This window comes from Loxodonta africana, chromosome 1, assembly GCF_030014295.1.
Source record: "Loxodonta africana isolate mLoxAfr1 chromosome 1, mLoxAfr1.hap2, whole genome shotgun sequence".
Taxonomy (NCBI): Eukaryota; Metazoa; Chordata; class Mammalia; order Proboscidea; family Elephantidae; genus Loxodonta; species Loxodonta africana.
In genome coordinates this window covers 93,617,751-93,632,437 of record NC_087342.1, presented here as the reverse complement: position 1 = coordinate 93,632,437, position 14,687 = coordinate 93,617,751, and the positions used below count along the sequence as shown (strand labels likewise).

General features: G+C 39.6%; 1 protein-coding gene across 1 annotated transcript; it reads right to left on the bottom strand.

The window, feature by feature from the left end:
• Positions 1–289: 289 nt before the first annotated feature.
• Positions 290–10,197, bottom strand: LOC100674958 (mamu class II histocompatibility antigen, DR alpha chain). The gene is made up of 5 exons (XM_023540193.2): positions 10,039–10,197; positions 7,557–7,802; positions 6,770–7,051; positions 6,301–6,466; positions 290–5,621 (listed from the first exon to the last, which is right to left on the bottom strand). Exons 1-4 carry the CDS (start codon positions 10,127–10,129, stop codon positions 6,312–6,314), a joined length of 774 nt encoding a protein of 257 aa, XP_023395961.1. The 5' UTR covers positions 10,130–10,197; the 3' UTR covers positions 290–5,621; positions 6,301–6,311.
• Positions 10,198–14,687: the final 4,490 nt, after the last annotated feature.

The following is a 14,687-nucleotide window of genomic DNA, read 5'->3' as shown; positions in this document are numbered from 1 at the left end:
AGGAAGTGGTCAGAACATATGAAGATCAGATATAAATAAATAAAATGACTCCTATTCTCAGTTGCTATGATGGCCTACAAAAAATCCCCAAAGAGTCTACAAAAGATAAACCTTCTAGAATAAGGGAGTTCAGTAAGGTTGCAGGATTCAAGATCAGCAAAAAAATCTGTTGTATTTATATATATGGAAATGTAGACATAAAAATTGGAATAAAAATATAATACCATTTACAATCACTCAAACAAAATAAAAAAAGAAACAAGTATATCTCTAGCAAAATATGTGTGGAGCTCTTTTGCTGAAAGGCTGATGAAAGAAATCAAACCAGATCTCAGTAAGTGGAAAGACATACCATGCTCATTGACTAGAAAAGTGAATATGGTAAAGAAGACAATTCTCTCCAAACTGATATCCAGGTTTAACACAATTTTTATCTAAATCCTAGCGAGTTTTTTAGTAGAACTTTGCATTAAACCTGTATATCTGTTTGGGGAGAATTGGCATCTTAGTAGAGGTAGACAAAGTTAGGAGCTCTGGTGGTACAGTAGTTAAGCACTCAGCTGCTAACTGAAAGTTCTACTCCCAGGAGAAATACATGGCAGTCTGTTTCCATAAAAATTTACTGCTTTGGAGACCCTATGGGGCAGTTCTACTGTGTACTATAGGGACCCTATAAGTCAGAACAGAAGCAATGGGTTTGGTTTTTTGGTGGACACACTTATTCTAAAATACATATAGAAAGGCAAAGGAAGTAGAATAGCTAAAACAAGTTTGACAAAATGAAATAAAGTTAGAAGAATCACTCTAACCATACTTATGTAGCCAGCATAATCAAGGCTTATTGGCATTTGCAGAGGAATGGACACACAGATCCATGGAGCTGTATAGATCCATACCAATACCACTAACTCACTTTTGACAAAGGTGCAACATAATTCAGTGAAGGAAGGATAGTCTTTTCAAACTGAAGTAAGTGAATACTCATAGGGAAAAAAGAGAGAGAAAGAAAAAAAAGAAGAAACTCAACCTAATTCTCACAGCTTATACAAAAATGTACATAAAATAGATCATAAATTTAAATGTAAAACTATAAAAGTTTTAGAAAAAAAATAGGAGAAATCTTCAGAACATAGGGCTTGGTGAAGAGTTCTTAGACATGATACCAAAAGCACAATCCATAAAAAGAAAAATATCAATAAATTGGGCTTTATCAAAATTAAAAACTTCTGTTCTGCACTGTTTTCTGTTGAGAGGATGAAAAGATAAGCTACAGATAGGAGAAAATATTTGCAACCCACGTACCTTACAAAGGACAGGAATCTAGGAAATATAAAGAACTCTCAAAACTGTACATATGAGGATTGTAGAAATGACAAATGTTTTCTCACCTATACATCTACCACTATAAAAAAAGAACATAAGAAGGTGATACTATAATAGCATTGTATCCTAGTGAATAGTATGTAGCTTTCTATACATTGCATTAATATGTACTTTTTCATGCCTATTATATAGAGAGCTATGGAAATCTGATTTTTTAACATAAAAAATAAATTTGTTCCAAAAAAAATCCACAGTAAAAAAAAATCTAATTCTAACATGAGCAAAAGGCACAAAGAGGCATTTTATCAAAGAGGATGAAAAGATACTCAACATCATCAACCACTGGAGAAATGCAAATTGAAAACATGATGAGATATCACTATACACCTATTAGAAGAGCTAAAAAACAAAAAAAACCCAAAAAATCCTGACATGGCAAATGCTGATGAGGATGTGGAGAAACCAGATTACTTATACACTGATGGTGGGAATGTAAAACAGTAAAGGCCTTCTGGAAAATAGGTTCTTAAAAAACTAAAAATATGATTATCACACAACCCAGCAATCACACCCCTCGCATTCATCATAGAGACATGAAAACTTAGGTTCACACAACAACCTTACATGAATGTTCATAGCAGTTTTATCTGTAATACCTCAAACTAGAAATAACGAAAATGTCCTTCGGTAGGTGAATAGGTAAACAAACTGTGGTACAACTTATACAATGGGGTATTACTCAGTAATAACGAAAAACATGTAGAAACTTAGATCTCAAGGGCATTTTGCTGAGTGAAAAAAGCCAATCTCAAAAGAGCACATATTGTATAATTCCATTTATATACCATTCTCAAAGCGACAAAATTATAGACGGAGAGCAGATCAGTGGTAGTCAGATGTTAGGTGGGAGCGTGAGGGGGGCGATGGTTGTGACTACACAGGGGGAGCGTGAGAGACCTCTGTGGTGAGGGACTAGATCTGTGCTTGATTGTGGCTGTGGTTACACAAACTGCACATGGAATAAAATGACATAGAGCTATGTATGCCCATTGTACCAATGTCAGTTTTCTAATTTTGCTAAAGATTATAGTCTTGGAAACCCTATGGGTTAGAACTACCTGGTAAGGTCGCTATGAGTCAGAATCGACACGACAGCGATGGGCACAACCATTAGGAAAAACTGGGTTGAAGAGTTCACAGGATCTTTCTGTACTGTCTTTGCAACATCCTGTGAATCTATAATTACTTCTAAATAAAAAGTTTTTATAAAATGGCTTTCTGACTGAAATTCGAAATACCCACAACACCAAATGCTGGCAACACTGTGAAACAAAATAACCGTCATTCATTGCTGGTGGAAATGCAAAAGGATCAACCAATTTAGAAGACAGTTTGGCAATTTTCTTATAAAGCAAAGCAAAGCCTTACCATATAATCCATCAATCACACTCCTAGGTATTTACCCAAATGAGTTGAGAACTTATGTCCGCACAAAATCCTGCACATAAATGTTTATAGAAATTTTATTCGTAATTGCTAAAAATTGGAAGCAACCAAGATGAGTGAATGAGTGAATGGATAAAAAAACTGTGGTACCTCCATACAGTGGAGTATTATCAAATGATAAAATGAATTGAGCTGTCGAGCTACAAATGACTTGATAGAACCTTAAATGCATATTATCTAGCAAAAGAAGCTAGTCTGAAACGCTACATACTGTATGATGCCAACTATGCAACATTCGGAAACTCTGGTGGCACAGTGGTTAAGTGCTATGCCTGCTAACCCAAAGGCTGGCAGTTCAAATCCACGAGGTACTCCTTGGATACTCTATGGGGCAGTTCTACTCTATCCTATGGTGTCGCTATGAGTCAGAATTGACTTGACAGGAATGGGTTTCGTTTTGGGTTTTTTATACAACATTCTGGCAAAGGCAAGGCTGTAGAGATAACAAGAAAATTAGTGGTAGCCCGGATTCAGGGGGTGAGGGAGGGATTAATAGGTGGAGCACAGGGCATTTTTAGGGCAGTGAAACTACTCTATGTGATACTGCAATGGTGAAAACAGGACATGATGTATTTGTGAAAAGCCATAGGATTATACAACACATAGAGTGAACCCAAATGTGAACTGTGGACTTCACTCAACAATAATATTTGAATATTGGTTCATCAATTGTAACAAATACATCACAATACTGCAAGATGATAATAACAGGAAAAACTGTGTGTGTGTGTGTGTGAGTGTGTGGTGGGTGACAGAGAAGCAGCAGGGGATAATCGGAACTCTCTGTATTTTCTGCAGAGGTCCTTGGGTGGTGCAAGTGGTTTGTACTTGGCTACTAACCAGATGGGTGACAGCTGAAATCAACCCAGCAGCACCACGGAAGAAAGGCATGACAATCTGTTTCCAAAAGTCACAGCCATGGAAAACCCTATGGAACGCAGTTGTATGACACATACGCGGTCTCCATCTGTTGGAATCAACTTCATAAAGGATTTGGGTTTTTTGGTTTGTATTTTCTATACCTTTTTTTTGTGTGTGTGTGAACCTAAAACTGTTCTAAAAAATAAAGTCTATTAAAAAAAAGTCTTTCTCACATGAGAGGATATGGTTTAGGTTTTGCTTTTTTTATTTCATACTTGTCTGAGTTTCAGTGTATTCTCTATTGCACATCTATTTATTTTATCATCAGAAAAATTGGAGTTATGTGAAAGAAACACCTGTTCCTATTCTATCTCCAATTTTCTCAAGATTGTACTCTGAGTCTTTAAACCCTAGGTACAGAAACTTGCTGTTTACTGGTAAGGTCGTGCTATCTTGGTTTGTGCTTGTTTTATTTTGCTTCTCTCTTTTTTAACAGGCTGTAGAAATTTTGAGGAAAAATAATGGAATTAATAACTTTTGCAACATTATTATCACTAAGAATGGTACCTAACTGCTCTGCTTGCATTTTCTTTTTCAATTCTCACAACAGATAAATGTAGTAAATATTAATATCAATATTTTCATAAGAGGAATTAGAGACCAAGTTGTGTTAAGCAAGATACCGGTGAATACATAGCCAGTAAGTGACAGAGCCGAGATGAAGTCCAAGTCTAACTCATTTCAGTAGCACACATTGGTCAGTCTACCACTTTGCCTTGGAAAATTTACCTCTGTGATTTGGGGTAGGTTCTGGTAACCATTTTAGACATAAATATCCAGCTATTGTTTTATAGACAAGGGAGCAACAGCTCACTGCATCTCAGATATTCTCTCCTCCCTTTTCTATGTCATATCCTACCCTTTTCTCAATTTTTCCACTCAGGGAAACATCTCCAAATATAAGATGGTTTCAAGAATAAGTTGGCATATTCTCCTGGTAATAACACAGGCATCGAGGACTATGTCTAATAAAATGAGTAATTCCAATTCTTAGCGTCCAATTTCATTCCTCATTAAGTCTGGAATGGGTGATGTTGATATATAGAAATTCTGAAATGTATGTGGATCCTTCTCGTATTCTGCTCCCTATGCCACCCCCGTCTTATCCCCATGATGTGTCTCATTCATTATCATCGTCCAAATCCTGGGGTTTGAGATTCACTCTTCTGAAGATCCAGATATTGAATTGGAGGCCCAAGAACCAAAAACCAATTCTGAACTCATTGCTCAGTAGAGATCTCCCAACAAACAAACCATACTCTAGGGTTTTCCAGATGAAGACTGGACCACAGCAACTGGTTTACCTGCAGATGCTCTGAATAATACCAAGCCCTAATGAACCTGGGTATTTCTGATTAATTCCAAAGCTTAGAAGATACATTCAACATTCAGACATTTCAGGATGAAAGAATAACATATATTCCCCCAGCATCTGTGAAGAACTGCATCAGACACTGAAAGCTCCACTGAAGACCCATTCAATAGTTTATTGTATTTAGAAAAAAATCAGTTTGGAGAAATCTCAAGCTACAAGTATACAGGAGGTTCCTCTGTGGAAGGCTCAGAAAATTTCATAACAGAGAAAGAACCCTGAGGCATCTATTCCAGAGGCATTGCATGGTGGTAAAATGATGGTAGGAAATGGAGGAAAAACAGATACAGGAAGAGGCAATAGACAGAAAAGTTCAATAGATGTTAAACTATGGAGAGATCAAAGGAAGGCATTGTCACTCTTGGAGTTGAATGTTAGGGTGGAAAGTGCTGAGGAATGGTTTTCTTCACTGAGGTGAACAACTGGAGTATTGCTGACATCATAAAATTATTAAAGCAGAATTTTCTTCATGGATATTCTCTGTAAGAAAGGCCATAACCTGTAGCAGGACACACATAGTTACTAAAGAGTTTAAGATAAACATTTTGAGTTCTTTCCTTCAGATTCCCTCCCCTCTCCCTTAATCTTTTGACTTTGGAAAAGTTTCTTAATATCATCATACTAGAGGTAAATATAACTCCTCCAACATGAACTGCTATACCCTAGGCTCCAAGTGAGCATGAATGAACAGGCCACGCTTAACCTCCTTTTAGAGCATCCGACACAACTTCTCAGACTGGAGAAGCTAAAATAGGCATTGGGTTCCATGAAATTTCTATTTCATGAGATGAATTTATGCTAACTCCAAAGGAGCCAGCTCTGAAAATGCTGCCAAACCAACAGCGTGCTTTAGGAAACAAGCCGGGAAGTGCCCAAATCTTGCAACTGATTTTCCTAGATCACTGGACTTGGTATTCTAATGTGAAACCATGGTATTAGGCACTGGAGATAATTTCCAAGACTTAAGTTGTGGTCTAGGTGCACTTCTGTGTGAAGGGTTGAGGGGTTCTGAAATTCTGGGATGCCTGATGATACCCATGTCTAACTCTGCCCTATGAAAGTAAATCAAGAACCACGGCCTTGCCTACCCGTTTCCCTTAAAGGCACCACATGTTCTTTTCCCCATACTGTTCCCCCCCGAAAATTCCATATGTCTTCCTACGCCACATTAAACTCACCTCCAGGTGCCTCACAGAGGCCTGTGGCGTTCAACGGCAGTTGCTTTGCGCACACCCTTGATGATAAAGATGGTACCAACAATGATGCCCACCAGACCCACAAGCAGGCCCAGGATGCACACCACATTCTCTTTTGTCTCTGGGAGGGGGGTATGTGCTTCAAACTCTGGGGAAAAATAAAAGAGAGTACAGGGTAATGAATGGTCATAGGAAGTAGCACTTAGTAGCAAATATAAGTTACTTAGTCAAGAGACTATTTATTAATAGATTAGAAGAAGAGGAAAATAGAATGACGTATACAAGCAACTGCAGACTAGATAGTGGGGGAAGCTGAGTAATGGCAGAAGACAAGGTGTATGGATTTCATCAGATGGTACAAAGCAGTTAGGTCACTCTGGGTCCCAGGGGACCAGACACATGGATCATCTGAGGAAACCATGAAACAAAGGAGATTGAGGATGGTCCATACCCCAGTGCTGCAGAAGCGGCTTGTCGAGGCCCCAGTGATCCACCTGGCAGTCGTAATAGTCCTCTGTTGAGGGCAGGAAGGGGAGATAGTAGAATTTGCGGAAAAGGTGGTCTTCCCGGGGCAGGAAGACCGTCTCTGATACTCCTGTGGTGACAGGTTTTCCATTTTTAAGCCATGTGACATTAAGCGCTGGTGGGGAGAATTTGTCAACGAAACAGATGAGGACATTGGGTTCTCCAGCTTCTGCAGGGCTGTTCAAAAGCACCGTAACTTCTGGAGATTCTGGGGGAGCAGGCACATGACAGAAATTAGACTTCCATGGTTTCTTGCTTACCCTCCCTCACTGAAATGTGGTCCAACCCTATGCTAAAAAAGCAGTTGAAATTATGTCCTGAGAACTCTATGCCACGGTCTCAGATACCAATCTCTGACACTCACACCCTGAAACTTGAACCAATATTGAAGTATTAGATATCCAAGGACCTGGCTCCCCCAGCGTGGATTCAAGGTAGGGACTTTTGTGAGTGGCTGTGGATGACAGAGACAAGACTTGTGTACATAAAGGAAGAAACAAACCCATTGGGCCTGTGGCATGGTAATTTGGGCTTGCTTATGACAAGTTTGTTATTGTTAGTTACCATGAAGTTGATTCTGACTAATGACAACCCCTTGTGACCTCATATAAACCCCTGAGGAAAGTTAGTCACAAAAATTTGACACAAAGAGCTGGAACATTTATGTTAAAGGTACAGATTCCCATGTCTAGGAGAGCAACAGAGAGAGGTACCATTGCTGATCGGCGTGTTGTTGGAGCGTTTCATCATGATGTCCAAGTTGGCTTTGTCCACAGCTATGTTGGCCAATGCACCCTGAGCCTCAAAGCTGGCAAAATGTTCAAATTCCTTAAGCCGCCAGACTGTCTCCTTCTTTTCCAGATTCACGTGAAAAATCTCATCACCATCAAAGTCAAACATAAACTCTCCTGTTTGGTCAGGGTTCTGATAGAACTCAGCCTGGATGATCACATGATCCGCTGAAAAGGCAAGAAAGGGAGTTAGGATGGGAATGAAGAGAGAGAGAGAGATGAAGAAGAACCCAGGATGTGAGACACATACATGTGGGCAGGAGGTGGTGGAGACAGATATGGCCCAGTGGAATAGAGGAGTGAGGGACACTAGGAGTGAGTTTGGAAAGCTGAGGCCTGAGCGAAGGATATGCTTGTTGAACACTGCTGGAGAGGAGATAGAAGGGGGCAGAGTGAGAGAGGCTGGATTGAAGGTGATGAAAGCTAAAAAGCCCAGAGTCTTGTGAAGCTGTTGTTTGACTCCATGTTACAGGCTGAGAAATAAAACCCTTTTAAGAAATCCAGCATGCGTTCCCAAAAGAGAAATGTTCTGTCACTCTTTTTACCGAGGCTTCAAATATAGGAATAGGTCAGAGATCCAGGGCATGTTTTTCTCAGAGCACTGTACTCTAGGAAAAGGGAAACACTGCTTAAAAGATTGAGTGCTGAATTCTGGAATAAAATAAAATCTTGAATTTTTATTCAGCTACTTACTTGCTGAGCAGTCTTAAACAAAATAAGTAATTTACTAGTGCACATCAGGTCTACAGCAAGCACTGTTCACTATTTAGGGTCAGAGGCTGCTTTGTATCTAGGAAAAATACAACTGGAGCCTGCAACACCCAGAAGCTAAGACTAAGACCTTGTGGTGCTGTAGAGCACCCATTTACCTGCGTCTACACCACACCACAGACACCTGAGAAGCATTATGTTTGGATTGACCTCAGCAATGCACTTTTATATCTTAATGCTCCTTAGATTGGGGACTATCATTATGGAACATACTGTATACTATTATGGCTGATACTGAAAATTATCAACACCAAGGAGCTAATGAAGTTGAAAATGGAGAACTACAATCCGAGAGTACACATGCTGTATGGTGTGTATACATGGGATGAGGACTGTTTCTCCACTTAGTTTTCAGAGACAGGTGAGGTATTTTAAAGTTTGACTGTATATTAATAAACTTAGGGATTAATTTAACATTTGTGGCTCTAACCATACACACACACACACACACACACATTCTAGCTTCCCTTTCCAACTTAAGAGAAGAGCCTCTATCTTTTCAGGTTAATATCCTCATATATGGCTCTTTCTGGGCAATGGAAACTACAAATGCCTTCATGGTGAAACAAATTTGTCACTATTTTGCATATTTCCAGTATACATGGCACCTTCTGTGGGAGTCACTCTGGATGAAGAATACTTGTTCATACCACATCTTCACAATAGCCCAAATGTTTGCTCTGGAGATGGCAGACAAAAAAAATCAAACTCCTTAATTCCTTACTCATTACTCTCTGCAAATATCACTATATAACACTGACCTCAGATCACTCTAAGACCCACTGTGGAGTGGATTATCACTGTCATAGGAAGGAGGAAATTATATGCTATTTATATCAGCATTCCTGTGTTTCCTGTCTCTCTTAGGTAGATTGTTGCTGTTTGGTGATCTTCCTTTCTAGTGGTTTTCAATACAACGTCTGCGCTCAAAATATGTTGACAGGATTCACAAGCCAAAAAAAAAAACAACCAGAAACCAAAACCAAAAACAGTTGCCATCCAACTCATGGCAACCCCATGTGTGTTAGAATAGAACTGTACTTCATAGGATTTTCAATGGTTGTGACCTTTGGAAGTAGATTGCCAGGCCCTTTTCCCAAGGTGCCTCTGGGTGAACTCAAACCACCACCAAACTTTCAGTTAGTAGCCGAGTTGCTTAACTGCTTACACCACCCAGGCGGCCTTGGTAAAAATAACAACCGTATTGTATATTCAGCCAAGAACAGTGCTAAAAACTTCTCATGCTTTGTCTCTTTAATCCTCACAGAACTATGTGAGGTCTTTAATTTTTAATTTTACTGATTTCTCAGAAAGAAAAATCAAAGCTCTGAGAGAGAACTTGTTGATGAATATCAGTAAATATTTTTCCTTCAGGTTTGCTTATATTAAAGTCTGCAGTATTAACCAATATGCGACTCAGTTTTGTTCTTATAAACGAAATTTAACTTACTTCATTTTGTGGGGTGGGCAAGCTTCTCCAAGTTGCAATTTGTTATACTTTTTAGATTCAGCCCCACATAATACCTATCATACTTTTCTTTTGCTCCAAAGATTGTCTTACAAAGGTTCACGGTTCAATTCCCCAGTGATTTCATAGCCTATTGTCTTTAATTTTGGTTTGCTCAGCACCTACCTTTGATAGCCCATGATTCCTGAGGGCTCATCAGGACAGCAATGATGAAAAATCCTAGTACCGGGACTCCATTTCGGGCCATTGTCTTCATGGGTGATTTGATAGGAGTCAGTACAGCTCAAGAGTGAGGCAGTACAGACAAGAATGAAAGGAAAGAGATTTGAGGTTGTAATAAAGTCAAGCACAGTAAAAAGTCCCATCAGTTGAGCTGCAGCCAATCAGAAAAATCTTTTGAGATGACACGCCTGTTGCTAAGAAAAGTGCTCACGTAAAGAGCCCGAGAGAGGAGATATATTTAGCTTAGCAGATAAAAAAGTAGTTATTAATCAATCAAACAAACAAGGAAACAAAGAGCAAATAATAAAGTTTTTGATGGTATTGGGTAATCGCTCACAGATTCTTCCATCCCAAACTAAGCCCTGGAAAGGGATATAACTGAAGCACCTTAGTGAGAACACAATCAGTGCAAACATCCTAAAATGAGAGCCAAGTGCAGATCATGCCTCTGTGCTGTGAAAGCTGGGGAATTTATTTAGGGACAACAAGTCATCTAAAGAGCAGGTGAACTGCCAGGTCATGGAGAATGCCTGAATCCTGGCCATACTAGGTGACAAGGTTTATTGTTTCATGCTTCTCCTCCAGTTTCCTAGACCCCAGGATGGCCAACTCAGCCAAAGACCTTGGGATACCTGGAAATGTGCTATCCTTACAGAATATCAAAGAGAAACTCTGAGTTTCAACACTCCCAAAAGTGGTGAGGGATGGAAAGCTATACTTTGGAACACAAGAGATAGTTACTGAAAACTGTGTGCTGTAAAAGGGGACCTTCTACTAATTCCCACCATCTTAAATATAACCAGAGATAAGAGCAGAACATAGGAGACACATCTCATTTGAGAACTCAGGTCATCTAATATGGTGTAGGAACTTGAGCAGAACATCTTTTACTGGGAATGATAAACGGAATATACTGCAAGAGGGGTTTAGCATTCCTTCCATCATGTTATAAGAGTATTGAAGTTCTGACACAAAGAATATATTTCAGTGTTCACCAACCACAGAGATGTCTGACTCTCATGTTTCTGGAAAGCCAGTACAATAGAAAGGACTATGTTGAACTACACATAGAAGGGACTATTGAAAGGACTGGAATCCAAATATTGCTAATGAAGAGAAACGTGGCAGTGAGGCAGCCCATCAGATGGTGAATCCACCATTCAATATCAGTCATGACACAAGACCTTATTCTGTATGCAGCTTCTTTCACAAATTATGAGGGCAAAACCCTGTAAAGCCTCACATTATCTGATCATATCTAAGGGCTTTGAACAACCTTTGACATTGACTGCTCGATCACTAAGAGGTGACCCACAGTACAGTTCAGCCCTAGAATTATCAAGGAGGCAGAGAATGGACCAAATTAGAGCTCTACAGTATCAGTCTATGCTGAGAGTTTAATCCTATTTTTTAGGCATGTCATCTCTTTTAGGTAAAACCAAGTTTATTTTTCTATGCCTGCTGTTTGCTGTCATAATGTCTAGTTTTTAGAAGGTATTCAGTAAATATATGGTAAATTCAAAGATATTTTACATGCTGCAATAGAATCTTAAATCCAAGGTGTTGCTCAGCAACTTATGATATTGTTTAGTCACAAAACACTGATTGGCTCTTTCATGAAGCTATTTAATTTGAGAGACGTTAGAAAAGACTTTCGGTTCCTTTCCTCTGTGAAAGGAGAGAAATTGCTGTTTGCACACTGTTAATGTTTCCCTATTCTCTCCCAAACTCTAGCTTCCTGTGTGTTTGAGCGAATCTCTGAAGGTCCCTGAAGGAAGCCTCCTTGGTAACCATAAATGGCGAGGAATCTCAGAAACAGCTGTAGGCATCTTAAACACATTTGAACGTACTACAGGTAATTGTGCCTTAAAACAGGAAGTGTTGATGATCAGAGGTCAGTGCAGACTCCTACCTTTAAGAAGCCAGGAAGTTGGAAGCCACTGCTGGCACCACAGCTCCTCTAGAGCCCCAAGGGTGTGGAATGTTTTAGGAACACAAGGCTGCTGCTAAAACTCCTGGCTGCTGCTAAAACTCCTGTCTGTGAAACCCAAGTGTCCACCGCAAGAGATGACTTCTGCCTGACTTTCACCTTCCCAATCTCCTAATAGTAAATTTCACTGGCAAACATACGCCACACTCAGAAAGCTGAGAGCAAAAAGAGCCTGGAACATAATTTGTTTTATTTCCTTTTTCTAAGACACAGACAAGACCATAGGACTGAATGAAAAAAAAAAAAAAAAAACTAAATGTAATATATGGTTGTGGTGTGATGGGTCACTTTTGAAACTTCCAACCAAGTGATTGGGTGGGACTGTGCATATATGGTAATTGTGGCCCACTAAAAGATTGGTCAGGTTTGTCATCCCTCTGGGCTTGAGGTGAGCCATTCCAGAGGCAGGAGAGAGAGGATCCTACAACCACCAAGGAAGGACACCAAGGAACAGAGAAGGCTCCTCTGTACCTGGGATTCCTGTGCTGAGAAACTTCTGGAGCCAGGATAGCAAAAGAGAGAATGAAGAAGTCTGAAGATGAGGAGAAATGGTGGCAGGTGAGACTGGCAGAGGACCTCTCAGTGGGCTTCCCAGCCCATGAAGTGAGAAAGCTGAGTGCTTGAGGTACCTCTGGGAACTTATTGGCAGGGGCTAAAAGAGCTTTGTAACACTTGCCTGAGTAGGGCAGAGGCCTAGGGCCAGAGACAAGTGTGCCTGTGAGCACAGCTGAAAAGAGGCTGTCCTGATGGAAGAACTGTATATATCCTGAGTGTTCCTGAGCCTGAACTGTAACCCAGTACTTCCACAATAAACCACATAATCATGAGTATGGTCTGTGAGTTCTGTGTGGCCGTTGCAATGAATTATCTAACGCATCAGAGAAGTAGAGAGTGCCATGGGAGGAAGGGTTGGAATCAGAGTTGGTAAAGATGGCAGAGAGAGGAGGCATGTCTGACATCTGCCTCATAGGAATCAGCCTTGGGCTGTTGATCTTGATTCTCCTTCCCCCCTTGTGAAGTTAGAGGAGGTCAGACACTGCCCCCCAGGCCATTTTTACAATAATAATATCACCAGGGATATTTGGGTTACGGCTTAGAAATAAGATACCTCTCCCATTGAATCCAGGTCAAGTCTGGAATCTCAATAGTCAATATGTTTGGAAGGTTTGAGTTCTGAGAACCTCTGCCTCTTTACTTTAGCTTCCTATCCCCTTTTTGTTCCCTAGCACTCAGAGTCTTCAAGATATTCTCTCCTACTGAAGACTTAGAGGTAACTTAAGGGCTGGAGTTTTGAGAACTTACCATGTCCAGACAATAGTGCGGTTATTTCTGCCACTATTTCCTTGGGAATAGGTAGCACTATTTGGAAATGTTTCTCCATTAAGTGTGATCTCTGCACATTTCTGCAGATGGTCAGAATGTATAGCAGTCCTCTTCTACTCTTACACTTTGAGGGTGAGAGACAGCAACTTGAAGATGGCTTATTTAATATATATGGTGAGCAATCTTCATACAGGAGCTGGATTCTAAACCTACAAAACACTTGTTGTAAAGGCTTAAGAAGACAAGAAACGTGAAGACAAGAAGAAATGTGAAGAACGAATCACTAGGGCTTGCTGATTGATAGGATGCGGAATGCCGTAGAAAATGATCTAAAAACAGCACTAAGTAATTAAAATTTCAAGTCTGAATGTCACGAATGGATGAACAAATTTTTCATACACACACACAAATAGAAGTCATGAGGAGAACGTGGCTCTTGTCTGCTTTGAGTAGAGCATGGGTCATGATAGAGCATAAGTGGGAAATTAGTTCAGTGATCACAATAGAACAGGGAAATTATGAGAGGATGAATGTTATCTAAAATATAAATAATTTCAAGACTTATGTGGGATAACACGTGAGGAGTAATCAATGCTGCAAAATGTTTTAGAAAAACCAAGAGAGATGATAGACAATAGCTTAATATATTTTAGAATTCTGAGTTTACTTTTGAACTTTGAAATTTTTAAGGTAAAAAGAAAGGTGAGAAATAGCCTAGAGGGTTGTTATTGATTTTACTAAAAGTCTTTTCTTCAATATATACTTTCTCCCTCACTAATTAAAAACACTACTAATAACAGATATCATTTTAAATCTTAACACACACCAATAAATTGACTGAGAACTTTATGTTCACCAGATCTTAACTGTATTCTCACTGTATCCTGAGAAACCTGGTATTTTGGTCAAGGAAACTAGAAAATTTCGTCAAGAAAACCAGAAAGTGGAAACTGTGGTATACTCAATCAAGACTCCCTATCTCTGTAGCCAGTAATATGTGAACCCTATAAACACTCCAACCAAAGATGCAACCTTGGCTTGGTACGACAGTTGTTTTGTCTTCTACACTATGTTTACAGCAAATATTTCAAAGGTTCTCAGGGAACATCTCCTTCCTTTCATTCTTTAACATATAGTATAAGCCGGGCTAGGCTTCCATCTTGGGGTCAATAGCATTTAATTCTTTATAAATATTTTTGACATTGAGTATTCAGACAACTTGTGAAAGGTCAAGGATTTCTTAATTCAGGATGCTTCAACTAATTTTTTCCTCTTGTAA